The sequence below is a fragment of the Hypanus sabinus genome, chromosome 2 (assembly GCF_030144855.1).
Source record: "Hypanus sabinus isolate sHypSab1 chromosome 2, sHypSab1.hap1, whole genome shotgun sequence".
NCBI lineage: Eukaryota > Metazoa > Chordata > Chondrichthyes > Myliobatiformes > Dasyatidae > Hypanus > Hypanus sabinus.
Genome location: NC_082707.1, coordinates 9,403,590 through 9,430,791, shown reverse-complemented (window position 1 = coordinate 9,430,791; position 27,202 = coordinate 9,403,590). Strand labels below are relative to the sequence as shown.

General features: G+C 44.8%; 2 protein-coding genes across 4 annotated transcripts in view; both read left to right on the top strand.

The window, feature by feature from the left end:
- Positions 1-17,794, top strand: part of LOC132406341 (dynein light chain Tctex-type protein 2B-like) — a 70,540-nt gene extending 52,746 nt beyond the window's left edge. Inside the window, exons 4-5 of the mRNA XM_059991883.1 lie at positions 12,636-12,699; positions 17,639-17,794. Coding sequence (XP_059847866.1) covers positions 12,636-12,699; positions 17,639-17,686 — 112 coding nt within the window. The 3' untranslated portion in view covers positions 17,687-17,794. The remainder of the gene's footprint in view (positions 1-12,635; positions 12,700-17,638) is intronic.
- A 5,140-nt stretch (positions 17,795-22,934) lies between these two features.
- The window catches only part of pcyt1aa (phosphate cytidylyltransferase 1A, choline a), a 104,076-nt gene continuing 99,808 nt past the window's right edge, over positions 22,935-27,202 (top strand). The window contains exon 1 of one of the 3 annotated variants that reach the window (XM_059991821.1): positions 22,935-22,988. The gene's annotated coding sequence lies outside the window, so the exon portion shown is untranslated. The remainder of the gene's footprint in view (positions 22,989-27,202) is intronic. The other 2 variants (XM_059991812.1, XM_059991839.1) reach the window with 2 other exon arrangements.

Sequence of the window (27,202 nt, the reverse complement as noted above, 5' to 3'; positions counted from 1 at the left end):
GATTGTGTTGAATGCTGAACTGAAGTCTATGAACAGCATCCGAATGTATGTGTCTTTTTTGTCCAGGTGAGTTAGGGCCAGGTAGAGGGTGGTAGCAATGCCGTCATCTGTTGAGCGGTTGGGACGGTACGCAAACTGCAAGGGGTCCTGTGAGGGGGCAGCAGGGTCTTGATATGCCTCATGACGAGCCTCTTGAAACACTCCATGATGATGGATGTAAGTGCAACGGGACGGTAGTCATTTAGGCAGGACACTGAAGACTTCTTCGGCACGGGGACGATGGTGGCGGCCTTGAAGCACGTTGGAACGGTGGCGCTGCTCAGGGAGATGTTGAAGATGTCAGTGAGAACATCTGCTAGCTGGTCTGCACATCCTCTGAGCACTCTACCAGGGATGTTGTCTTGTCCAGCAGCCTTCCGTGGATTGACCCTGCACAGGGTTCTTCTCACGTCGGTCACGGTGAGACACAGCACTGGCCATTTGGAGGGGGGTGGGTGGACTTACGGACTGCCACGTCATTTTCCGCCTCAAACCGGGCGTAGAAGTTATTCAGCGCATCTGGGAGGGAGGCATCACCTGCACAGTCAGGTGATGTTGTCCTGTGATTGCTGATGTCCTGGATGCCCTTCCACATGTGGCGTGTGTCGCCGCTGTCCTGGAAGTGGCTGTGGATTCGCTGGGCGTGTGCATGCTTTACCCCTATGATGGCCCGGGACAGTTTGGCCCTTGCTGTTGTTAGAGCTGCCTTGTCGCCTGCTCTGAAGGCGGAGTCGCGGGACCTCAGCAGTACACGTACCTCTGCGGTCATCCATGGCTTCTGGTTGGCACGTATAGTGATGGTCTTGGACAGAGTAACATCATCAATGCACTTGCTGATGTAGCTGGTCACTGATGCTGTGTACTCCTCTAAGTTGGTAGAGTCGCCATCGGTTGCAGCCTCCCTGAACATGTGCCAGTCAGTGTGCTCGAAGCAGTCTTGAAGAGCAGAGATGGCACCTGCTGGCCAGGTTTTCACCTGCTTCTGAACTGGTCTGGAGCACCTGAGAGTGGTCTGTATGCTGGGATTAGCATAACAGCGTTGGGGATGTTTATGTAAACCAGGTCCAATGCGTTCTCCCCTCTCGTTGCAAAGTCCACATACTGAGGGAATTTGGGGAGCACTGACTTAAGGTTCGCATGGTTAAAATCACTGGTGTCAATAAACAGGCCATCAGGGTGTGCGTTCTGCAGTTCGCTAATAGCCCCGTACAGTTCACAGAGCGCCTCCTTAGCATTAGCGCTGGGGGAATGTAGACACCGAATATAAGGACAGAGGTGAATTCCCGTGGCAAATAAAATGGTCTGCATCTAACAGCCACAAACTCCACTAGCCATGAGCAGTGTCTGGAAACTAGCACAAAGTTCTTACACCATTCCGTGTTGATGTAAATACACAGACCACCACCATGAGTCCCGGAAACTTATCCAACAGAATGCTTTCCAAAAGCTCCAGCACATCCTCTTTCTTAATATCTATACACTTGAGTTTTTCAATCCAGTGTAAGTCAGCCTACAATGGTCAAGATCCTTTTCTATAGTGAATACTGAAACAAAGTATTCATTAAGTACCTCTGCTATCTCCTCTGGTTTCATACACACTTTTCCACTGACACACTTGATTGGTCCTATTCTCTCATATCCTCTTGTTCTTCACATACTTGTAGAATGTCTTAATTTCCTTAATCTTGCTCGCCTAAGCCTTCTCATAGCCTCTTCTGGCTCTCCTAATTTAAGTTAAGTCAAGTCACTTATATTGTCATTTCGAATATAACTGCTGGTACAGTACATAGTAAAAATGAGACAACGTTTTTTCAGGACCTTGGTATTACGTGACACAGTACAAAAACTAGACTGAACTACGTAAAAAACAACACAGAAAATAACTACACTAGACTACAGACCTACCCAGGACTGCATAAAGTGCACAAAACAATTCAGGCATTACAATAAATAATAAACAAGACAATGGGGCAGTAGAGTGTCAGTCCGGGCTCTGGGTATTGAGGAGTCTGATTGCTTGGGGGAAGAAACTGTTACATAGTCTGGTCGTGAGAGCCCGAATGCTTTGGGGCCTTTTCCCAGACAGCAGGAAGGAGAAGAGTTTGTATGAGGGGTGCCCCCACGTCCTTCATAATGCTGTTTGCTTTGCGGATTCAGCATGTAGTGTAAGTGTCCGTGATGGATGGAAGAGAGACCCCGATGATCTTCTCAGCTGACCTCACTATCTGCTGCAGGGTCTTGCGATTCGAGACGGTGCAATTTCCGAACCAGGCAGTGATGCAGCTGCTCAGTATACTCTCAATACAACCCCTGTAGAATGTGATGAGGATAGGGGGGTGGGAGAAGGACTTTCCTCAGCCTTCACAGAAAGTAGAGACGCTGCTGGGCTTTCTTTACTATGGAGCTGGTGTTGAGGGACCAGGTGAGATTCTCCGCCAGGTGAACACCAAGAAATTTGGTGCTCTTAACGATTTCTACCAAGGAGCCATCGTTGTTGAGCAGGGAGTGGTCGCTCTGTGCCCTCCTGAAGTCAACAACCATCTCTTTTGTTTTGTTCACATTCAGAGACAGGTTGTTGGCTCTGCACCTTTTCGTTAACCGCTGCACCTCCTCTCTGTAAGCTGACTCACCGTTCTTGCTGATGAGACCCACCATCATTTTTAAGCTTAATTCTTAAGCTCCTTCCTGCTAGCCTTATAATCTAATAGGTCTCTATCATTACCTATTTTTTGAACCTTTCGTAAGCTTTTCTTCTTAACTAGATTTTCAACAGCCTTTGTACACCACAGTTCCTGTGCCCTACCATCCACTTCCTGTCTCATTGGAACATACCAATGCAGAACGCCACGCAAATATCCCCTGAACATTTAAAGAGCAAACACGAGGAAATATGCAGATTCTGGAAATTCAAACAACACACACAAAATGCTGGTGGAACACAGCAGGCCAGGCAGCATCTATAAGGAGAAGTACTGTTGACGTTTCGGGCCAAGACCCTTCGTCAAGACTAACTGAGAGGAAAGATAGTAAGAGATTTGATAGTAGTGGGGGGGGGGGAGGGGGAAATGCAAAATGATAGGAGAACACCTTTCCAGCTCTTAGCTTCATCCCACCCCCTTCGGTCTCCTCCTATCATTTTGCATTTCCCCCCACCCCACTACTTTCAAATCTCTTAGTATCTTTCCTTTCAGTTAGTCCTGATGAAGGGTCTCGGCCCAAAACGTCGACAGTGTTTCTCCTTATAGATGCTGCCTGGCCTGCTGTGCTCCATCAACATTTTGTGTGTGTCTCCTGAACATTTGCCACATTTCTGCCATTTACCTGAGGACATCAGCTCCCAATTTATGCTTCCAAGTTACTGCCTGATAACCTCATATTTCCCCTTACTCCAATTAACTGCTTTCCACACTTGTCTGTTTCTATCCCTCTCCAATGCTATGGCAAAGGAGATAGAATTGAGACCACTATCTCCAAAATGCTCTGCCACTCTCAGACCTGACACCTGATCAGGTTCATTCCCCAGTACCAGATTAAGTACAGCCTCTCCTCCTATAGATTTATCTACATATTGACTTAGTCATTTTAAGAGAAGTTTGAATAAATACATGGATGGGAGGGAAACAGAGGCCAAGGTCCAGGTGCAGGTTAATGGGTCTTGTTAGAGTAACAGTTCAGCATAGTCCAGATGAGCTTAAGGATCTGTTTCTGAGCTGTAGCATTCTGTGGCTGTATGAGTCACCAAATTATATAGCATGGAAACACGCTTCAGCCCAGTTTGTCAATGCTAACTAAGTTGTTTCCTTGTGCTAGTATTTGGTCTGTATCCCTGTAAATCTTTCTTTATCCATGGGACCGTCTATGGCAGAGTTCAGACACCTCTCCCCCCACCCCCCCCAATTCTCCTATCTTCTAAAGATCTCACCTTTTCAGCCATTTCTGATAAGACAATTTCACACCTGGGGAATTTGGCCTGCCTGCATTGTTAGCATACTCTTTTATAATGAGAGATTGGAGAAGAAGGGACAGTGAGCCAGTGATTTTCTGACCCAGTAACAGCCCCACTCTCACTTATCCCCCACACAATACTTGTGGAAAAGCATAAAACATAGGTTGCTTATTATGGCAACACTCACAGAGGAGAAAAAGGCACAACCGGTTCATTGTAGCACTTACACTCCATACGAACCTCTTCCGATTCTTCACAATTCCAATAGAACTGCCACTCACTGGATTTTTTTTTTGTTTTTTTTGCCCCATTCTCTGTAAACTCTAGAGGTTGTTGTGCATGAAAATCCCAGGAGTTTAGCAGTTTCTGAGATACTCAAACCACTCCACCTGACACCAAACATCATTCAATCATTATGGTCATTCCTTCCCCATTCTGATGTTTGGTCTGAAAAACAAATGAACCTCTTGACCATGCCTGCATGCTTTTATGCACTGAGTTGGTGCCACATGATTGGCTGATTAAATATTTGCCATAATGAGCAGATATACAGGTGTACCTAATGAAATGGTCGCCAAGTGTATGTCTTCTAGTTTTAGGCTCACAACCCTGGGTCAAAGACTGTGACCAGCTATGCAATCGTGATTTTGTAAATCATCACCCCTTTAAGTCTACTAGGATGAGATGAAGGGAATTGTGAAGAAATAGGAGAGGCTCGTATGGAACATAAGTGCTACAATGAACCGGTTCTGCCTTTTTCTCCTCTGTGAGTGTTGTCATAATAAGCAACCTATGTTTTATGCTTTTCCACAAGTATTGTGTGGGGCTAAGTGAGAGTGGAGCTGAGTATATGGGTCAGAAAATCACTGGCTCACTGTCCCTTCTTCTCCAATCTCTCATGAAAAAAGAGTATGCTAACAATGGAGGCAGGTCAGATTCCCCAGGTGTGAAGGTTGTCTCATAGAAATGACTGAAAAGGTGAGATCTTTAGAAGGTAGGAGAATGGTGGGGGGGAGGGCGGGGGCGGTGGTGGTACGGTGTCTGAATTCTGCCATAGCCAGTCCCAAGCCTGGCTATGAAAGGGGAAGGTTTAGACATGGGACTGGAAACCCCATCGCGTAAAAACAAAAACCTACAGAAACACTAACAGAAGATCTAAAAACCTCATCCTTGGCAGTGAAAGGATTTTTCAAAATGGGCTACCCCTGGAGACAATTTGAAAGACTGGCTCAAGACAGAGGACTTTGACAAGCTTCTGATGGGGTAGGTAGGTTGAGCTTAATGATACATATGTGATCCTAAGGGGCATGACATGTTATGTGTTAATGTCTTGCTGCTTATAGAGTCATAGAGCACTACAGCACAGAAACAGGTCCTTTGGCCCATCTAGTATGTGTCAGCCTGGTTTTCTACCCTGCACCCCGATCATTGGGCTCCATACCTCTCCTAAGCATTTACTTGTCCAAACTTCTCTTAAGTGTCGAAATCGAACCCGTATCTGCCAGTTTTACTGGCAGCTCGTTCCACACTCTCACCATGCTCTGAGTGAAGAAGTTACCCATTGTGTTCCCATTAAACTTTTCACTTTTCACTGTTAACCTATGACCTGTAGTTCTAGTCTCTCCCAACTTGAGGGGAGAAAGCCCGCTTGCATTTACCCTATCTTACCTCCTCATAATTTTGTATACATCTATCAAATCTCCCCTCATTCTCCTACACTCCAGGGACTAAACGTCACCTAGTCAGCCTTTCCTTACAACTCAGATCCTCAAGTACCGACAACATCCTTGTAAATTTTGTTTGTACTCTCCAATTCTTTCCTGTAGGTAAGTGACCAAACTGTACACAGTATTTCAAATCTGACCTCACAAACGTCTGATACAACTTCAACATAACATCGCAACTCCTGTTCTCAGTACTCTGATTTGTGAAGGCCGATGTGCCAGAAGCTGCTGAATAAGGGATATAGTGACAAGAAAAGAAGGATGTAATTTAAATCTGCGTAAGAATTTAATCTTTTAGATGTTGGTGGAACAGTAGAATCTCTAACCTCTATCGAGCGGCTGTCGACTCATTGTCGGCCTCTTATCATTTTTGAAACCAGAATCCGAATCAGTCCAGTTGTCCAAGATAGATCCTATGAGATGCTGACACCCAGGAACTTGAAACTGCTCACTCTTTCCACTTCTGATCCCTCGAGGAGAACTGCCCTTGACTTCCCCTTTCTAAAATCCACAATTAATTCCTTGGTTTTACTGATGTTGAGTGCAAGGTTGTTATTGTGACACCACTCAATCAGCTGATCTATCACTCATCATCACTATCTGAAAAGCTGCTAACAATAGATGTCAATCTTCAGGCCATGCCACTAATATTTGTGCTAATATTATTTTGTGATTGTATGTGCTGAATTGTAAATATATGTGCTACGTGTGACTATATGTACTGTGTCTTGCACCTTGGCCCCAGAGGGATGATGTTTCATTTAGCTATATACATGTGTATGGTTGAATGACAACAAATTTGAATTTGCACTTGAACCTCTTCACTCAGAGGGTGGCATGAGTGTGAAGTGAGCTGCCAGTGGAAGTGGTGGGTGTAGGTTCAATTCCAACATTTAAGAGAAGCTTGGATAGGTATGTGGATGGGAGGTGTAGGGAGGGCAGAATAATAGTTTGGCACAGACTAAATGAGCCAAAGGGTCTGTTTTCTGTGCTGCAGTGCCATATGACGATATGATATTCACTACTGTCTCCCATGCCAATTCAGCCTCTGGAGATCATGATCACGTACCGGGAACAAAGCTGCTGGTCTAATGAGCAGCAGTGATCCCTGCTCTCTGTGTGTCCTGAAGCCTGGACTACCTAAAGCAGGCACCGCAGTGCACTGGAGAAAAACTGTCTCTGCAAAATCTGAAACACGAGATTCTGCAGATGCTGGAAATCCATTGTAACACATACAATACTGGAGGAACTCAACAGATCAGTCTCACTCAACATCAGTGGAGAGGAATAAAGAGTCTTCATTTCAGGCTGAGCCCTTTCATTAGGACAGTTACTGCAAATTCCTCCAAGTTTGCTGGAGTCCTGATTATAGACAGATTCCTGAACGAGGTACTCTCTTCCATGCTCTATCAAGGAGATTACCAGGTGACCAGGAAAAGATTTAAAGTTTCCTTGAAGGTGGTTCTTGAACCAACATTAAAAGTTCAAAGTAAATTTCTGATCATAGTAAATATATTATTGCAGTTAAGCAGGACATATTGGAACCAATTAAGTGGCTGCTCCAATTATCTGAAGTTTCATGAAAATAGTTAAAAAAGGTATATAAAAGACAAATTACTGTCTAACTGAATATCAAATCATGTATTTAAATGAAATACAGAACAAATTAAAACACTACCAATAGTAGTACAGTGGTATAAACTGCATTAATTAGTATGGTTACTGTTACGAACCCCGTAACTGAACCACTTACCAGCAAAGATAGAGAGGTCTGTTGAAGTCTGATGGTACTATTTTTAACAGTATTTATTAATAAAAATACACAAAAATAATATCAATGCAAACATACAGATAATATATGTCGTCAATACTAAATCTAAAAGTGCGGGTATAATAATAATGAGAAATAAGCTCTATCGTTGTCTAGGGGATAATGTATTGGCCGATGGAAATATCAAAGTCACTCAGTTCATTCAGTCTGCAGTCTTTGGCTGGAGTCAAGAGAGAGAGTTTAGAAACTTGCCAGCTTTTCCTTTTTATGATGTTGATCCTTCGAGAGTTCCGTTTGTGTAGCCGGTCCTTTAGCTAAGCCGTTCCGTGGAAAACTCGTCATCCGGGCAAGGATGGACACACACACGAGTCCCCACTGGCTGTCGCTATTAAACGCTGTCACAGGATTTCTAGCGTTTCTCCTGGTGTGTCTAAAGGGGTTGTTCCCCAGACCCGCTTTTATCCTTACTCACGGGGTCTCAGATGTCAATCAGGTTGGGATGATGCAATCCCTCAACCAGCCCACTCTGGTCATCCCCTGAGGGTTTCAATGTACAGTACAGTACTCAATACACAATTCCGTCTCCAAGAGACAATGGCCGTTATCCGTGGCTTTGTCTGGCTGAGGACAGGACACATTCCAAAAACCTTTAGGATTCTCTCTCATTTCCTGGGTCCCAGACCCAAATTAATAGTGATCTTGCGATTCTCACAAAGGAGGGGGCTACTTTGTACCCTTCGGCCCCTCAGAGTTGTGGCACAGTCGTAACATTACCAAGAAAGGATAGTACGCTGGCACAGTACTTGATTGGTGTACTATCCATTCTTAGCTGCTTAAAGCATCAAGATTTAACACTTTTCCCAATAACCAACAATTTATTTTTATCAGTTCTTGATATCTTTGAACAACACACTATAGTTATATGCTCATTGCTTTCTTTGAAACTGATAGTTTTATGTTTTTGAATCAAAGGGAACTGTCTGGTGTGACACAAAAATAGGTCTATTGTAGATATCATCTGCTCAAAATGTTTGAAGCAAGTCAGGAAGTCTTGTATATTTCCATGTTACTGCTCCTTTCTCACTGTGTGCTGTCTTGAACTTAATGTGGTGTGTACATTTCCATCGAGACAACCAACCAGGGATGTTCCTTGTGTAATGTCCATTCTTCACACAGTTTATCTTGCTGATGTATCAAGCGTGAAATACGTAGTAGATTTCAACACTCCAGTTATCTCTGCCAGCTGACGATGAGGGGTGTTAGGTGGATGGCTTTTAATTAGGTCCAACAAGGTAATATTTTTGGCTGGTGTCAAATCTTTTCAGGGCAAGGGTCTCAAAAAAATTTAAAGTAAAAAAAACCCAAAATATCAAAAATCTCTGCTTTTTGAATCAGTCTCTGTTGATCCAAATGATTAACTTCACACAAGCACATGCAACTGACACAACTGTTTGCTCTATGACTAACAGCCACAAAAGTGCATGTGACTGATTGTCTCCTATCTCAATTAAGCGGCATAGTGTCCCAACTAAACAAAGGATATCCAGGTTATTTTATCAATTTGTTTTTGTTCCTTAAGAGTTGTCCCAAATAAGCAGCTGTCACGATTAACTGATGGTCCAATTAACTGTAATCCACTATACTACCTTGAGAGTCTTGTGGGCATGCACAGTAAAACAGAAATTTAAAAGAATTAATGAAAAAACTCCATAAAAACACTGACAAACAGCCACTGTGCTGTACAAAAGAAGACAAACTGTAAATAATAATAAAAAATTTTAAAAAGTAAATAAATAATACTGAGAACATGAGCTGTTGAGTCAGAAAGTGAGCCTGTAGGTTGTGGAATCCGTTCAGTTTTGAGGTGAGTGAAGTTATCCAGACCAGTACAGGACGCTAATGGCTGGAGGTAATAACTGTTTCTGCACCTGGAGGTGTGGGACTGAAGCCTCAATGGTGCCTCAACCTGCAGACTCGTCTTCAATTCATGTTCTCAGTCTTATCTTAATTTGCATAATTTGTTATTTTTGCGTATTGGTTTTTTGCCAGTATTTGTTTATGTAAAGGTTTTCATAAATTCTGTTGTATTTCTTTATTTTCTTGTAAATGCCTGCAAGAAATGAATCTCAATGGTGACATATACTCTGATAATAAAACTACTTTGACTTTGAGCCAACCTGCAAAATCCATGTTGCTAGGAGTTAGCAACACTATGCACTTTGTCACTTTGTGGTACAGTAGACCAATTTTTGTTAAAATTGGATAGTTTGTTTTTCTTGTTAATGTTGTTTATTTTAATTTTTATTCAGTTTTAGAGATACAGCACAATAACACGCCATACCGGCCCAACAACCCCATGGTGTCCAATTTCACACATACGACCAATTAGCCTACTAACCCATACATCTTTGGACAGTGGGAGGGAACTGGAGCACTTGGATGAAACCCATGCAGTCATGGGGAGAACGTAACAAACTCCTTACCAACACGATAGGATTGGAACCCCGATCTTATAGCTGGCTCTGTAAAGGGAAGCATTAACTGCTACCCTACGGTGCTGGCCTATCTGATGCTATATAAGGACAGACGAACCGGGATTGTAAGGGGGTGAAATTAAGTCGGCTGAAGCTGAATTGTGATGCTGTGCTAGTTGGATGAGGGCCAACACTGACTCCTACCAACCAACACAGCACTGACTAGGAAGAAAGATCCAGCTTGCTGGATGAAGGCAGATTCCCTCCCATAGCCATAGCTCTGTACAAACCCTTAGTTAATCCTGTGACTAGAAGAATTCCAAGCATCAAACATTTCAGGTTTATCAAGTTTAGAAAGTAGGGTTTGAAGAAGTTTAAGCTTCTGAACAGTTAATTTAAAGCAAAGTGGTGCACGGATGTCTCTTAAAAGTCTCTAATGTTTCTGCCTCTACCACTACCCCAGGCAGCACATTCCAGACACCCATCCCTCTCTGTAAAAAAAGCCTTCCCGCTCAAGTCTCCTTTGAATTTACCCCCTCGGGTTTTATAAACCCTTGCAACTGTTCTTTCAACAAGCAGATAAGTTGTTTGCTTAATCTGTTTGGTATCACAAAGTCTTAGCATCAATGGCTCAAAAACACTGACTACGTTGTTCTTGAACCAGCCGGCACAACGCAACTAGCAGTACGAAAGGTCAGCTTTATTTGTCACATGAACATCGAAACAGTGAAATGTGTCAAATCAACTAGGACTATTTTGAGCACTTGGCACTAACGCGGACTTGGTTGCTTTTTTTCTTCTAATTGTTCTCGCATAAGTTTGTATAATTCACATATAATTTGTTTTGTGATGCAGCTGCAGGGTTTCATTACTCCTGTGGTATGTGTAGCCTGTAACAAGAGGTTGGACAAACTTGGGTTGTTTTCTCTGGAGCGGTAGAGGCCGAGGGAAGGTCTGATAGAGGTTTATGAGGATATGAGTCAACAGACAGTGTTTTTTTCCCAGGGTTGAAATGTCTAATAGCAGAAGGCATGCTTTTAAGGTGAGAGGGGTAATTTTAAAGGAGATGTGAGGAGCAAATGTTTTACACATAGTGGTGGGTGTCTGGAATGTGCTGCTTGGGATACATTCCAGGCGGATCGAGGCGGATACATTCAGGATTTTTAAAAGATGTTTAGATATTCACATGAATATGAGGAAAATGGTGGGATATGAACATTATGTAGGCAGCAGGGATTAGTTTACTTGGTCATTTGATTACTCTTTTAATTGGTTTAGGACAATATCGTGGGCTGAAGGGCCAATAACAATAAATGTGAATTTGAAAGTGAAGCTACCTGCAACTTTTGGGAATGTCTGGCCTGTGAACTGCGAGGTAGTATTCGGGATGGTATTGAGAACAGTGAGGAAGTGCACTGGAAGCATACAGAAGCCCCTTGTCAGAGGCAGACAGAGCTGCACTACCAGTCAAACCACCCACCTACTCAACCTTTGGCCACCACCTACCTCATTGATGAAAGAGCTGTGGTTACCGCATTGGCATCAACCCACAATACTTTATTATTTCAGTAGGTGAGTTAGTCTACCTTTCATTTGGAGTTTGAGGAGATATGGTGTGTCACCAAAGACTAGCAAATTTCTACAGGTGTACCGTGGAGAGCATTCTAACAGGTTGCATTACTCTCTGGTATGGAGGGGCCACTGCACAGGGTTGGAAAAAGCTGCAGAGGGTTGTAAACTCAGCCAGCTCCATCGTGGACACTAGTCTCCCCAGCATCTAGGACTTGCCCTCTTCTCAATACTAGCATCAAGGCAAGGTATGGGAGCCTGAAGGCACACACTCAATGTTTTAGGAACAGTTTCTTCTCCTCCGCCATCAGATTTATGACCAGTCAATGAACCCATGAACGCTACCTCACTGTTTCTCTTTAGCAACAAATGTCAGTGAGAATTAACTTGATGTCAGTGACCGGTGGGGAAGCACAGTCATCCTCTATCCTGAGGGCGTACGTAAGACATCTGCTTCTGAAACAGATGGTTCCTGTTTTCAGTTCCCATTCTAGAGACACAAGCAGAAAAATCCCAGGCTGATACTCCAAAGTAGTACTGAGGGAGTGCTACTCAGGGAACACCTTCAGATGCTGTGCTAAATCACGACGTACACAGAATGATGGTACGATAGCCTAGCAGTTGGCATGATGCTAATATAGCGTCAGGAACCAGTGTTCATTCCTGCTGCTGTCTGTATCTTCTCCAGTGAACGTGTGAGTTTCCTCTGGGTGCTCCAGTTTCCTCTCATATTACAGAGACATTCCATACATGTTAATGAGTTAATTGGTTTCATGGGTGTAATAGAGTGGTGTGAGCTTGTTGGCCAAGAAAGGCTTGTTACCATGATGAGTATGAAAGCCAGTGAAAACTACTTAGAAGAAAAACACAGTAGTCACTCTGTATCCCACACCATTATTTCTCAAATAATATCTACCTAAATTAAAAAATGTGCCTTGTGGGTTCTTGCTATGAACAAAATGGCTGCCGTGTTTCTGACATCACAATAGTGGCTGTAATGTATTTTTGGTCCTTTATTTCTGAAAGGAACATGAGGCACTTTAGAAAATGAAATATATGATTACTTCTTAAAGCATTGCTCATTATAAAAATTAAGTGTTATGTTCCTTCAGGATGGCTGCGCGTTGCTTCTGGGATGCCGACACGGATAACTTTGCAGAAGCAGTGTTCATGAATGTAAGTGAAACAATCAGGTTTATTATCACTGACATGTTGTGAAATTTATTGTTTTGTGTCAGCGGTACATAACTAATCTATAAATAACAACAAGGTAGTTAAGCCCATTACCCCTACTGGGACATAGGCTGCTGACAGCAACAGGCCAGAGTCCTCTGTCCTGGGCCAGTCTTTCACATTGTCCCCAGGTGTAGCCCATCTTCAAAGATCCTTTCTCTTCCAGGGATGTGGTCTTCAGAGATTCTGTTGCTGTTTCTGTAGCTCTGGGTTTATACTGGATAGGGTTGCTAGCTGCATGCCCAACCCTCCCTCTTTCACAGCCAGGCTTGAACTGTCCGAGGGGCATATCAATTACAATAAGAATATATAAAAAATTAAATAAGTAATACAAAAGAGAGCAACAACACACACAAATTGCTGGTAGAACACAGCAGGCCAGGCAGCATCTATAGGGAGAAACGCTGTCGACGTTTCAGGCCGAGACCCTTCGTCAGGACTATCCGAAAGGAAAGATAGTAAGAGATTTGAAAGTAGTGGGGGGAGGGGGAAATGCGAAATGATAGGAGAAGACCGGAGGGGGTGGGATGAAGCCAAGAGCTGGAAAGGTGATTGGCAAAAGTGATACAGAGCTGGAGAAGGGAAAGGATCATGGGATGGGGGGCCTCAGGAGAAAGAAAAGGGGGGGGAGCATCAGAGGGAGGTGGAGAACAGGCAAACAACTAAATATGTCAGGGATGGGGTAAGAAAGGAAGGAGGGGCATTAACGGAAGTTAGAGAAGTCAATGTTCATGCCATCAGGTTGAAGGCTACCCAGCCGGTATATAAGGTGTTGTTCCTCCAACCTGAGTATGGATTCATTTTGACAATAGAGGAGGCCATGGATAGACATATCAGAATGGGAAAGGGACATGGAATTAAAATGTGTGGCCACTGGGAGATCCTGCTTTTTCTGGCGGACCGAGCGTAGGTGTTCAGCAAAACGGTCTCCCAGTCTGCGTCGGGTCTCACCAATATATAAAAGGCCACACTGGGAGCACCAGACACAGTGTATCACACCAGCTGACTCACAGGTGAAGTGTCGCCTCACCTGGAAGGACTGGGGCCCTGAATGGTGGTGAGGGAGGAAGTGTAAGGGCAGGTGTAGCATTTGTTCTGTTTACAAGGATAAGTGCCAGGAGGGAGATCGGTGGGAAGGGATGGGGGGATGAGTGGACAAGGGAGTCGCGTAGGGAGCGATCCCTGCAAAAAGCGGGGGGGGGGGGGGGAGGGAAAAATGTGTTTGATAGTGGGATCCCTTTGGAGGTGGCGGAAGTTACGGAGAATTATACGTTGGACCTGGAGGCTGGTGGGGTGGTAGGTAAGGACAAGGGGAACCCTATCCCGAGTGGGGTGGCAAGTGGATGGGGTGAGGGCAGATGTGCGGGAAATGGGAGAGATGCGTTTGAGAGCTGAGTTGATGGTGAACGAAGTGAAGCCCCTTTGTTTAAAAAAGGAAGACATCTCCTTCGTCCTGGAATGAAAAGCCTCATGCTGAGAGCAGATGCGGCGGAGACGGAGGAATTGTGAGAAGGGGATAGCCTTTTTGCAAGAGACAGGGTGGGAAGAGGAATAGTCCAGGTAGCTGTGAGATGTATGCTCACATTTGTAAAATATTCACATGGAATATTTTAATTCCATGTCCCATTTCCATTCTGATAGGTCTATCCATGGCCTCCCCTATTGTCCAAATGAATGCAATTTCAGGTTGGAGGAACAACACCTTATATACCGGCTGGGTAGCCTCCAACCTGATGGCATGAACATTGACTTCTCTAACTTCCGTTAATGCCCCTCCTCCCCTTCTTACCCCATCCCTGACATATTTAGTTGTTTGCCTGTTCTCCATCTCCCTCTGGTGCTCCCCCCTCTTTCTTTCTCCTGAGGCCTCCCGCTCCATGATCCTTTCCATTCTCCAGTTCTGTATCACTTTTGCCAATCACCTTTCCAGCTCTTAGCTTCATCCCACCCCCTCTGGTCTTCTCCTATCATTTCGCATTTCCCCCCCTCCCCCCACTACTTTCAAATTTCTTACTATCTTTCCTTTTGGTTAGTCCTGACGAAGGGTCTCGGCCCGAAACGTCGACAGTGCTTCTCCCTATGGATGCTGCCTGGCCCGCTGTGTTCCACCAGCATTTTGTGTGTGTTGCTTGAATTTCCAGCATCTGCAGATTTCCTCGTGTTTGCAAAAGATAGTGAGTAGTATTCGTGGGTTCATGGATCGCGTAGAAATCTGATGGCAGAGGGGAAGAAGCTGTTCCTGAAATGTTGAGTGTCGGTCTTCAGGCTCCTGTACCTCCTCTTGTTATGGTAGTAATAAGAAGAGGGCATATCCTGGGTGGTCATGATCCTTCATGACAGTTGCTGCCTTCCTGAAGCATTTCCTCAGATGTCCTCAGTGGCAGAGAAGGTTGTGCCCATGATGGAGGATGCTGGATCCTTTTCTGATCCCATGCATTTTTGCATGTGTCTTTGTAAATGTAGCAAATGCATTGTAGCACACACAAAATACTGGAGTAACTCTGTAGGTCAGGAAAGGAATAAACAGTTGATGTTGGGACAAGACTCTTCAGCAGTCCACAGGAATTTGGAGAATCCAGGCTCTCATATCTTCTGGACTGTTAGTACCTCAACACTCTTTTAAGATGTGACATATGTTTCAATTTTTTTTTATTAATTACATACTGAGGGCAACGTGGTAGTGTATCAGTTAGTGTAATGATTCACAGTGCCAGGTAACCCAGTTAAATTCCCCTCGCTTTCTCTAAGGAGTTTGTATGTTTTCCCCGTGATCATGTTGGTTTCTTCTGGGTGTTCTGGTTTCCTCCCACATTAGTAACGTGGTCATGCTATGGTGGCACTGGAAACGTGGTGAGACTTGTGGGCTGCCCCAGCACATCCTCGGACTGTGTTGGTTGTTGATGGAAACAATGCATTGTACTGTTATGTTTAAATATTTCAATGTACATGTGATAAATAACACCAATCTTCCTTTATCTATCTTTCCCAGTGAGCCAGGGTATGGGGATTCACAAAGAGAGAATTTTCAGTGTATATATGTATATTCACTGTATATGTGGCCATTATCATGGCTTTGTGTGGGTGTTTGTACTGGGTCCATTGGCTGTCACATACCGTAAATCACAGTAGTGACTCCTTCATTAACTGCAACGAATGTTGTCAACTCTAGATGCCATGAAAGACTGTAGTTTGGCAAGTCAATTTTCTGGGTTAATGTGAACAGTTCCAGTGCCTTACCACAGGAATGGAAGATAATGATTCCAGGAAGGTTAAGGCAGTTGGTGTTTTTATTGGATCTTGTTTGACTGTGTAGTGGAAGTATTTTAAAATTTGTTCCTTATTCTTTTCTGATTAAGCAGTAATCAAAGGATTCACTGTACACACATTAAAGGTTATAAAATGTACTTTACTAGAATTATATAAAGAATAAAGGAAGTACTTTATCATAATTATATAAAGATGGTTGGAACAGCCATTGTTGGAGTGGAGCAGTGTTAGGGTGGTCTGACATTGACTTAATAGGTTTGGGTGAGAACAGGCTAGGACAAGTACAGACTCAGGCTCTTATTAAATTCCTAGTAAGTTTTTTTTTCCAGTTAGCACATAGCTACTGAGCTGGGAATTGGTCCAGGGTTAGTGGTATATACCTTGTGTGAGATGTGGAAGCTTTGGGAAACCTCCAATCTTCCTGATAACTGCATCTACATGAAGTGCACTGAGCACTTCCTTAGAAACTGTGTTAAGGAACTGGAGCTACAGCTCAATGACATTCGGCTCATAGAAGCTACAGGCAGGTAGTCACCTCTAATCTGCAAGAGGCAGGAACCTGGGTGACTGTTGGGAAAGGGAAGTGGGATAGGCAGCCAGTGCAGAGTGTTCCTGTGGTGTTCCCCTCATTAATAAGTATATTACTTTGGATACTGCTGGGGGGAGGGGATGACCTAGCAGAGGAAAGCAACAGTGAGCAGCCTCTGGCTGGCACTGAGTCTGGCTCTGTGGCTCAGAAGGGAAGGGGGGAGAAGAGGAGTGGAGTAGAGATAAGGGATCCCATAGTTATGGGAGCAGATGGTACATATTGGTACCAGTATAGGAAATGCAAAGAGGTTCTGGAGAGAGAATATAGGAGGTTAGGTAAAAAGTTGAAATGCAGGACCTTTAGGGTAGTAATCTCTGGATTACTTCCTGTGCCAAGTGCCAGTGAGGGTAAGAATAGGCAGCTACTGCATATCCCAGTGGTTGTTCTTCTCAATAATAAGTATACCACTTTGCATAACGTTTGGGTGGGGGGAGCGGGGAACCTACCGGGGAGAAGCCGTCGCGAGCAGGTCTCTGGTACTGAGTCTGGATCTGTGACACAGAAGGGAAAGGGGGTGAGGAGGTAAGCTGTGGTGATTGGGGATGCATTGGTCAGGGAAACAGAAGGGAGGTTCTGTGGATGAGAATGAGATTCCCGGATGGCTTGTTGCCTCCCACGTGTCAGGAATATAATTGTTCTTGGCAAATTTTTTTACAGATGTGCTTTGCCATTGCTTGCTGGGCAGTGTCTTTACAAGATGGGTGACTCCAGCCATTATCAATACTCTTCAGAGATTGTCTGCCCGGTGTCAATGGTCACATAAACAGGACTTGTGGTATGAACCAGCTGCTCATATAGCTTCATGTGGCCCTGATCAGGGTTGGGGGGTGTGGGAGTGTTGCTAAGCAGGTGCTACACCTTGCCCAAGGGTGACCTGCAGGCTAGTGAAGAGATGGAGTACCTTACACCTCCTTTGTAGAGACGTATCTCCACCCCACCACCTTTATGTAGTATGATGTATAATGACTCTACACTGAATGTGTATTGTGCCGTATCACTAATTATTTCTATTATTTCTGCTTTCAGGACAGCCTGTTCTGCGTTGCTGCTGCCTTTGGCTGCTACCACTATTAGGAAACCAGGACATAATCAGAGCTGGTGCGAACCTTTCTGCATGAAAATATTATTTTTATACATCTGTAAAATAATGTACCATAAATAAAGGAAGATACAGTGACTGTGTTCAGAGGAGTGCTCCTGGTGACGTTGGGTTCAATTGTGCTGGAATCAGACCAACCTCTGAATCATAATATAGAAGAGAGGAAAAAATATATATCAATTATAGTATATGTACATTGAATAGATTAAAAATCATGCAAAAAACAGAAGTGAGGTAGTGTTCAAGGGCTCAATGTCCATTTGGGAATTGGTTGGCAGAGGAAGAAGCTGTCGCCTGCCAGCACTCAGATCGACAGCGACGAAATGCTTTGAGACGTTGGTTACGACACACTCAGCAATTCAAGAACAGCTTCTTCCCCTCTGCCATCTGATTCCTAAATGGACTTTGACGCTTTGGACACTACCTCACTTTTTTTAATATACAGAATTTGTTTTTGCATACTTTTAAATAATCTATTCAATATATGTAATTGATTTACTTGTTTATTTATTATTAAGTTTTTTTTATTTCTGATTTTTTTCTCTCTCTCTCTCTGCTAGATTATGTATTGCATTGAACTGCTGCTGCTAAGTTAACAAATTTCACATCACATGCCGGTGATAGTAAACCTGATTCTGATTCCTGAATCGCTGAGTGTGTACCTTGAAGCTTCTTTACCTCCTACCTGATGGTAACAGTGAGAAAAGGGCATACCCTGGGTGATGGAGGTCCTTAATAATGGACGCTGCCTTTCTGAGACACCGCTCCCTAAAGATGTCCTGAGTACTTTGTAGGCTAGTACCCAAGATGGAGCTAAGTTTACAATCCTCTGCAGCTTCTTTCGGTCCTTTGCAGTAGCTACATCCCCCCACCCCCCCCACCCCATACCAGACAGTGATTCAGCCTGTCAGAATGCTCTCCACAGTACAACTATAAAAGTTCTTGAGTGTATTTGTTGATATACCAAACTTCTTCAAACTCCTAATGAAGTACAGTCGCTGTCTTGCCTTCTTTATGCATCAATATATTGGGACCAGGTTTATATCCTCAGAGATCTTGACACCCAGGAACTTGAAGCTGCTCACTCTTTGCACTTCTGATCCCTCAATGAGGATTGGTATGTGTTTCTTCGTCTTACCCTTCCTGAAGTCTACTATCGGGTTTATTATCGCTGAAGCATGTTGTTTTGCTGTTGTAGTACAGTGCAATGCTTAAAAAAAATTACTATAAGTTACAATACAAAGATAAAAAATAATTATTGTCCATTCAGACATCTGATGGCAGAGGGGAGAATCTGTTCCTGAAGCACTGAGTGTGTGTCTTCAGGCTGCTGTACCTCCTTCGACGGTAGCAATAAGAAGAGGGGCAGCATGGTAGTGTAGTGGTTAGCACAACGCTTTACAGTACAAGTGACCTGGATTCAATTCCCACCACTGCCTGCACAGAGTTTGTATGTTCTCCCCGTAACTGAGTGGTTTTCTCTGGGATGCTTTAGTTTTCTCCGTGGTCAAAGCATGCCAGTTAGTAGGTTAATTGGTCATTGCAAATTGTCCATTCATCAGGGCATTGCTGGGCGGCCCGGCTCGAGGTGCCCTAAGGACCTATTTTGCAGGTGGCCTGGTTCTGAGGGCTGGAAGGACCTATTTCATGAGCGGCCCAGCTCATTGGGCTGTATTTCATGCTGTACATCAATACAATAAAATCTTAAACAATATTAAAGAGGGTGCGTCCTGAGTGGTTGTGGTTCTTAATGATGCATGCCGCCTTTTTGAGGCATTGTTGTCTCATTTTTACTATGCACTGTACCAGCAGTTATGGTCGAAATGACAACAAAAGTTGACTTGACTTTGCCTCTTAAAGATGTCCTCAATGGTTGGAGAGGCTAGTGCCCATGACAGAGATGACTGAGTCTACAACCATCTGCAGTTTTTTCTGATTCTGTGCAGTGGCCCCTCCATACCAGACAGTGATGCAACTATTCAGAATGCTCTTCATGGTACATCTGTAGAAATTGGCATGAGTCTTTGGTGACGTACCAAATCTCCTCAAATTCCTGATGAAATATAGCCACTGTCGTGTCTCCTTTGTAATTGTACCAATATGTTAAGCCCAGAATAGATCTGAATCTTAAGAAGCAGATGACCATCCTCAATGCTGAACCCACCCTGTGGTTCTGTGGAGGAGGTCAGACAGAGATCTGGTTTGCTTCAGCTCGTTCTCTCTCTGATCTCTTCCACTTTGAAGCCTGGCCAGATCAGTGTCGCCATTCTCCTAGAAGGTCCCTTTGTGTTATACAAAATGGCATGTCATTATTTTCTGAGTCAGATTTACCATTTGCTTTCTGCCCACTCATGCTGGGAATAGGAGAGGCTGTATGAAGTTCTGGGTCAGAAAATATTTTGGTCACCACAAAAGGTCAGTCTTGTGATCAGGAAATTCTTCATGTATAATGTCTCAAAAGACTTCCTTATACAACAAATTGCTATAAAGAACAGTTAATTAAGCCCTAGTTCACAAATTAAAAGTCACCTCATGTTCAAAAACCTCATTTCCATGCTTTATTATCAGCGATTACTGCAGTATTTTTAAAAGGATAAAAAGTGCAAATTAGTTTATAAAAACTTATATATTAGCTTTATTTGTCACAAGTACATTGAAACATACAGTGGAATGCAGCGTTTGTGCTAACGACCAACACAGTTTAAGGACGTGCTGGAGGCAGCATGCCAGTGTCACAACAATGCCGGCACCAACATAGCATGTCCACAACTTACTAACCCTAACCCATACGTCTTTGGATTGTGGGAAGAAACTGATGGAAGCAAAGAGGCTACAGAGGACTTACACAGATTAGGAGAATGGGCAAAGAAGTGGTAGATGGAATACAGCGTTGGGAAGTCTATGGTCATGCACTTTGGTAGAAGAAATAAAAATGGAGAGAAAATACAAAAAACTGAAGTGCAAAGGGACTTTGGAGCCTTTGCACAGGATTCTGTAGAGGTTAATTTGCAGGTACAGCTTGAGGCTGCGGTGAGGAAGGCAATTGCAATGTGAGCATTAATTTCAAGAAGATTAGAATATAAAAGCAAGAATGTAATGTTGAGAATTTATAAAACTCTGGTGAGGCCTCATCAACACGTACAAACAAGCTGGATGAACTGAGCAGATCAGGCAGCATCCGTTGAAATGAGCAGTCAACGTTTCGGGCCCAGACCCTTCGTTAGGTGAGGCCTCACTTGGAGTATTGTGAGCAGTTTTTGGGCCCTTATCTGAGAAAGGATGTGCTGAAACTGGAGAGGATTCAAAGGAGGTTCACAAAAATGATTCCAGAACTGAATGGCTTGTCATATGAAGAGCATCTGATAGCTCTGGGCCTGTATTCACTAGAATTCAGGTGTGACCTCATTGAAACCTATTGAATGGTGAAAGGCCTTGATAAGAGTGGAAATGGAGAGAGTGTTTCCTATAGTGGAGAGTCTAGGACAGGAGAACACAGCCTCAGAATAGAGTTGAAGAGGAATTTCTTTAGCCAGAGAGAGGTGAATCTGTGGAATTCTTTGCCACAGGCAGCTGTGGAGGCCAAGTCTTTATGTATTGTTAAGGCAGAGGGTGATAGATTTTTGATTGGTAAGGGCATGGAGGGAGATGGGGAGAAGGCAGGAGATTGGGGCTGACAGGAAAATTGGATCAGCTATCGTGAAATGGCGGAGTGGACTCTATGGGCCAAATTGCCTAATTCTGCTCCTATATCTTACGGTAATGAAAAAGGTGATACAATAGCCAATTTATATACTGCAAGCTCCAACTGCAGTTTTTTTTTCAGATGTTGATCAAGTTTATAGGAGAAATGTGTGTATTTTATAGGACAGATGGAACTTTAGGTTTGCCTCACCTGAAAGCTGACAGTGATGACAGTGCAGTGATAAACACCTCAGTAAAAGCCCTCAGAGATGCACTAATTCTGCTCTTCAAGTCTCTGAAATGAGGCTCATGCAAAAACCTGCAACACACACAAAATGCTGGTGGAACGCAGTAGGCCAGGCAGCATCTATAGGAAGTACAGTCAATGTCTTGAGCCGAGACCCTTTGTCATGCAAAGACCTGTTGGCTCAAAGATATGAGAGGCAATCCGCTGTACCACAAAGCAGACATCACCATTTCAAAGTCGCTCTATTCCATTTTTTACAATAAATTCATCACGTTTCTTTTAGTAAACTGAAAATTGGGCCAGGTGCAAGAATTCTGAAATTAAAAAATATTAGATCTATCCACCAGATCACCTAGCTTTGGAAACAGAAGGATTTAATATTTCAGCCCTACAATCTTGCATCCAAATTTACAAATGACCCACAACGTTACTGGTGAAAAGTCATCATCATTGTGTCTTTTTTCTCCAGAGACGCTGCCTGACCTGCTGAGTATTCACAGTATATTTTTGAATTTCTTCAAATACATACCCAGTTGGACACATTTTGTCTATCCATTTCTCCTTCCTTTGTTTCAAAGTTCCAAAGTTAAAAGGAAATTTATCAACATAGTAAGTACATGTCACAATATATTACCCTAAGATTAATGTTCTTGCAAACATTCACAGTAGAATACAATAAAATCAATGAAAAACTATAACCAACCAACGTGCAAAATAAGACAAGCTAGGCAAATAAAAACAATAAATAATTTTTTAAAAAAAACAAATATTGCTGAGAACTTGAGTTGTAGAGTCCTTGAAAGTAAGTCCATAGGTCCTGCAATCAGTCCAGTGTTCTGGAGAGTGAAGTTAACCATGCTAGTTCTGGAGTCTGATGGCTGAGGGATAATAACTGTTCCTGACCCAAGGCTCCTGCATCTCCTTCGTGATGGCAGCAGGGAGAAGAAAGCATGGCATGCATGGTGGGGGTCCTGAAAAATGGGTGCTGGCGCTTCGTGTAGATGTACTGAATGATGAGAAGGGCTTTACCCGAGATGCACACGATTTCCCTCTACCATCAGCTCAGGCAGCGCATCCTGGAGCCTCTCGACAACATGCCCGGTTCCAGGTCGTTATTCAATTTCATGCCAATCACTACAATCCAATGAAAAGCAACGAGTGGCAGATATTTCAGCAGGGAGCCATACATCACCTGAGTCCCAGAGCGGAACTTGGGGGGAGGGGTAATAGGAACCAATATTCAGGGGGAAATATCTCTGCGCTCCTGGCGGTGCCGGTTCCATTTCCGGTTACGTCCGTCCCCCAATTCAGTCCGGGCGCCGAGACAGATTGGAGTTTCCACGGGAGTGGTGAGTGGCAACGCGGTACTATCCCTCACCTCCTCCCACTGTAGCTCCGCGCTCCGTCCCCAAGATCAGGGCTGCACCGTCTCACCATTCCAGACCCCTCCTAACCTTCTCAACAAACCCCCCTAGTTTTCACTCGTCACCCCTCTCCCTGATCACCCCGCAATTCCTTTCCTGTTCCCTCTTATCACCCCTCCTGTATCTTCTGCTCACTACTCACTGGTCCTCTCCCGTTCCCCCAGATCAGCCCGCACTCCCTCTCCCGTTCCCCCAGATCAGCCCGCACTCCCTCTCCCGTTCCCCCAGATCAGCCCGCACTCCCTCTCCCGTTCCCCCTGATCAGCCCGCACTCCCTCTCCCGTTCCCCCTGATCAGCCCGCACTCCCTCTCCCGTTCCCCCTGATCAGCCCGCACTCCCTCTCCCGTTCCCCCTGATCAGCCCGCACTCCCTCTCCCGTTCCCCCAGATCAGCCCGCACTCCCTCTCCCGTTCCCCCAGATCAGCCCGCACTCCCTCTCCCGTTCCCCCTGATCAGCCCGCAATCCCTCTCCCGTTCCCCCAGATCAGCCCGCACTCCCTCTCCCGTTCCCCCTGATCAGCCCGCACTCCCTCTCCCGTTCCCCCAGATCAGCCCGCACTCCCTCTCCCGTTCCCCCTGATCAGCCCGCACTCCCTCTCCCGTTCCCCCTGATCAGCCCGCACTCCCTCTCCCGTTCCCCCTGATCAGCCCGCACTCCCTCTCCCGTTCCCCCTGATCAGCCCGCACTCCCTCTCCCGTTCCCCCAGATCAGCCCGCACTCCCTCTCCCGTTCCCCCAGATCAGCCCGCACTCCCTCTCCCGTTCCCCCAGATCAGCCCGCACTCCCTCTCCCGTTCCCCCTGATCAGCCCGCAATCCCTCTCCCGTTCCCCCAGATCAGCCCGCACTCCCTCTCCCGTTCCCCCTGATCAGCCCGCACTCCCTCTCCCGTTCCCCCAGATCAGCCCGCACTCCCTCTCCCGTTCCCCCTGATCAGCCCGCACTCCCTCTCCCGTTCCCCCGATCAGCCCGCACTCCCTCTCCCGTTCCCCCGATCAGCCCGCACTCCCTCTCCCGTTCCCTCAGATCAGCCCGCAATCCCTCTCCCGTTCCCTCTGATCACCCTCACTGATCCCTTCGTTCCCCCGTCCTCTTCGTGATCCTCTTCCCTGATACCCCTCACTAACCCCCGAATTCCCCCATCACTCCCCTTCCTCCTCTCCCTCCTGTTCCAACTCATCCCTCACTGACCCTTGTTCCCCTCCCCTTACCCTGATCACCTCTCACTGACCCCCTTCCCCTTCCCTTTTCCCCATCACCCCTCACTGACCCCATTCCCCCTTCCATTTCCCCGATCACCCCTCACTGACCCTTACATTTCCCCTTATCACCCCTCCCTGAATATCCCCTCCATTCCCCTGATCACTCCTCTCTGATCCCCTTTCCCACTCCCCACTCCTATCTCATTGACTCTTCATTCCCCTGATTTCCTGCCCCACTTCCGTTGTTTTCAATCCACTTTTCGTTGTCTGCCTCCGTCTCCCTTTTCCCCGAAGCTTTCAGTCAGGGTGGAATAGTGCCACACTTGTCTGCTGAGAGTCGCTCCACTGACTGGATCCTAGTTAGTGTAGCAGTTGACTTGGTCCAATTACAGCTTTGGGTGTCGGAGTTCAAAGTTCAGTGTTGATGCTGGCTGTAAGGAGTTTGTGTGTACTTCACGTGACAACGTGATTTTTTCCTGGGTGCTCTCCCACAGTCTGAGGATGTGCGTGTTAGTAGATTAGTCATTTGTTATAAATCATCGTGCGATTAGGCTCGGGTTCGGTTGTTGAGCATTGTGGCTCTTTGGACCAGAAGGGCCTGTTGCACACAGTATCTCTAAATAAATGAATTAAAATAAATTGGACAGGTGCTGCCTGTTCGAACACTGTCCCGCCCATCACGTTAAGCATTCACCTCTATCTCAGTGTGCACTATCTCCCAAACCTGTGACCTCCACCACTGAGATAAGAACACCACCATCAACAGGTTTCCCTTCAAATTTAATGCCATATTCCTTTACCAGGACTAAATCCTGGAATTCCCTCTTCAATCCAATTAGGATTGTACTTGGGAGTATATTTTGAGCAGTTTTGGGCACCTTAGATGTGCTGGCATTGGAGACAGTCCAGATGATATTCATGAGAATGGTTCTGGGAATGAATGGGTTAACTTATAAGGAGCATTTGATGGCACTGGGTCTCTGGTTTGATAACTCTCGCTGGAGTTTAGCAAAAGAAAGTGGGGTGCAGATTCCATTGCAGCCTATTGAGACCTAGGTAGAGTTGACGTAGAGAGGATGTTTCCTGTAGTGGGAGAGTTTTATACCAGCATCAAAATCACCGGCATACTGAATGACATGAAATATGTTAACTTTGCCATAGCAGCACAATGCCATACATGATAAATATAGAAAACACTGGATTATAGTAAGTATGTATATTATATAGTTAAGGTAAATAGTGCAAAAACAGAAATTAAGTAAAAAGTAATGAGGTAGTGTCCAAAGCTTCAATGTCCATTTAGGAATCGGATGGCAGAGGGGAAGAAGCTGTTCTTGAATCACTGAGTGTGTGCCTTCAGGCTTCTGTACCTCCTTCCTGATGGTAACAGTGAGAAGACAGCAGGTTCTGGGTGATGGGGGTCTTTGTTGATGGAAGTGGCTTTTCTGAGGCACCACTGCTTGAAGGTGTCTTGGATACTATGGAGGGTAGTACCCATGACGAAGCTGACTCATCTTACAGTTCTCTGGAGCTTACTTCGATTCAGAGGGTACAGCCTCAGAATAGAGGGTTGTCCATTTAGAACAGAGATTAGGAGTATTTTCTTCAGCCAGAGGGTGATGAATCTGCCGAATTCATTGCCATAGACGTCTGTGCGGGCTAAGTTACTGGCTATATTTAAAGCAGAGGTTTAATTGGAGATTAGTCAGAGCGTCAAAGGTTATGGGAAGAAGGCAGGAGAATGGAGTTGACGGATAATAAATCATTGATGATTGAATAGCAGAACAGATTCGATGGGTCGAATGGCCTAATTCTGTTCCTTGGTCAGTACGTTTTACTACCTTCCAGGAGTGAAGGAGCAAAAGCTTGTTCACTGCAGCAGCCTTTCTCGGGACAGATGCTGAACGTGGAACGCCTGTCCCTGTGACATCATGAATCGTAACAATCATCAGCCTTTATTCATAAACTCACAGGGTTGGGGGGGGGGGGGTAGTGAAGTTCGATGGAAGAGCTTTTTAAAGCTTGAGGCTCTTAATCAGATCTTTAGTGTGGAAGTCGTGGTCTGCCGTCCTCGCTGTCCTGTCTGTCTGACATCTTGACCGAGCTGTGAGTTAATTAGTTTTTGCGTATCTTTTGTGGGGTTATTGGTACACACATTTGGTGTTTCTTTTGTTAATTAATTCATGTTTCATTATTTCTTCTTGGTATGTGGGAATTGCAAGGTAAACACTTATAGAACACTACAGCATGTTACAGGCCCTTCAACCCACAATGTTTTGCCAACCATGTAACCTACTCTAGAAATTGCCTAGGATTTCCTTACCACATAACCCTCTATTTTTCTAAGCTCCATTTACTTATCTAAGAGTCTCTTAAAAGACACTTTTGTATCCACCTCCACCACTAACACTGGCAGAGCATTCCACGCACCCACCACACTCTGTGTGAAAAACTTACCTCTGACTTCCCCTTGCTTGTACCTACTTCCAAGCACTGTAAAACTATGCCCTCTCGTGTTAGCCATTTCAGCCCTGGAAAAAAGCCTCTGACTTTCTGCATGATCAATGCCTCTCATCATCTTATACACCTCTGTCAGGTCACCTCTTATCCTCCAAAAAGGCCAAGTTCACTCAACCTATTCTCATAAGGCATGCTCTCCAATCCAAGCAACATCCTTGTAAATCTCCTCTGTACTCTCGCTATAGTATCCATATCCTTCCTGTAATGAGGTGATCAAAACTGAACACAGTAGTCCAAGTGGGGTCTGACTGAGGTCTTATATAGCTGTAACATTACCTCACAGCTCTTGAACTCAGTTCCACAGTTTATGAAGGCCAACACACCATATGCCTTCTTAACACTGTCAACCTGTGCAGCAGCTTTGAGTGTCCAATGAACATGGACCCCAAGATCTCACTGATCCTCCGCACTGTCAAG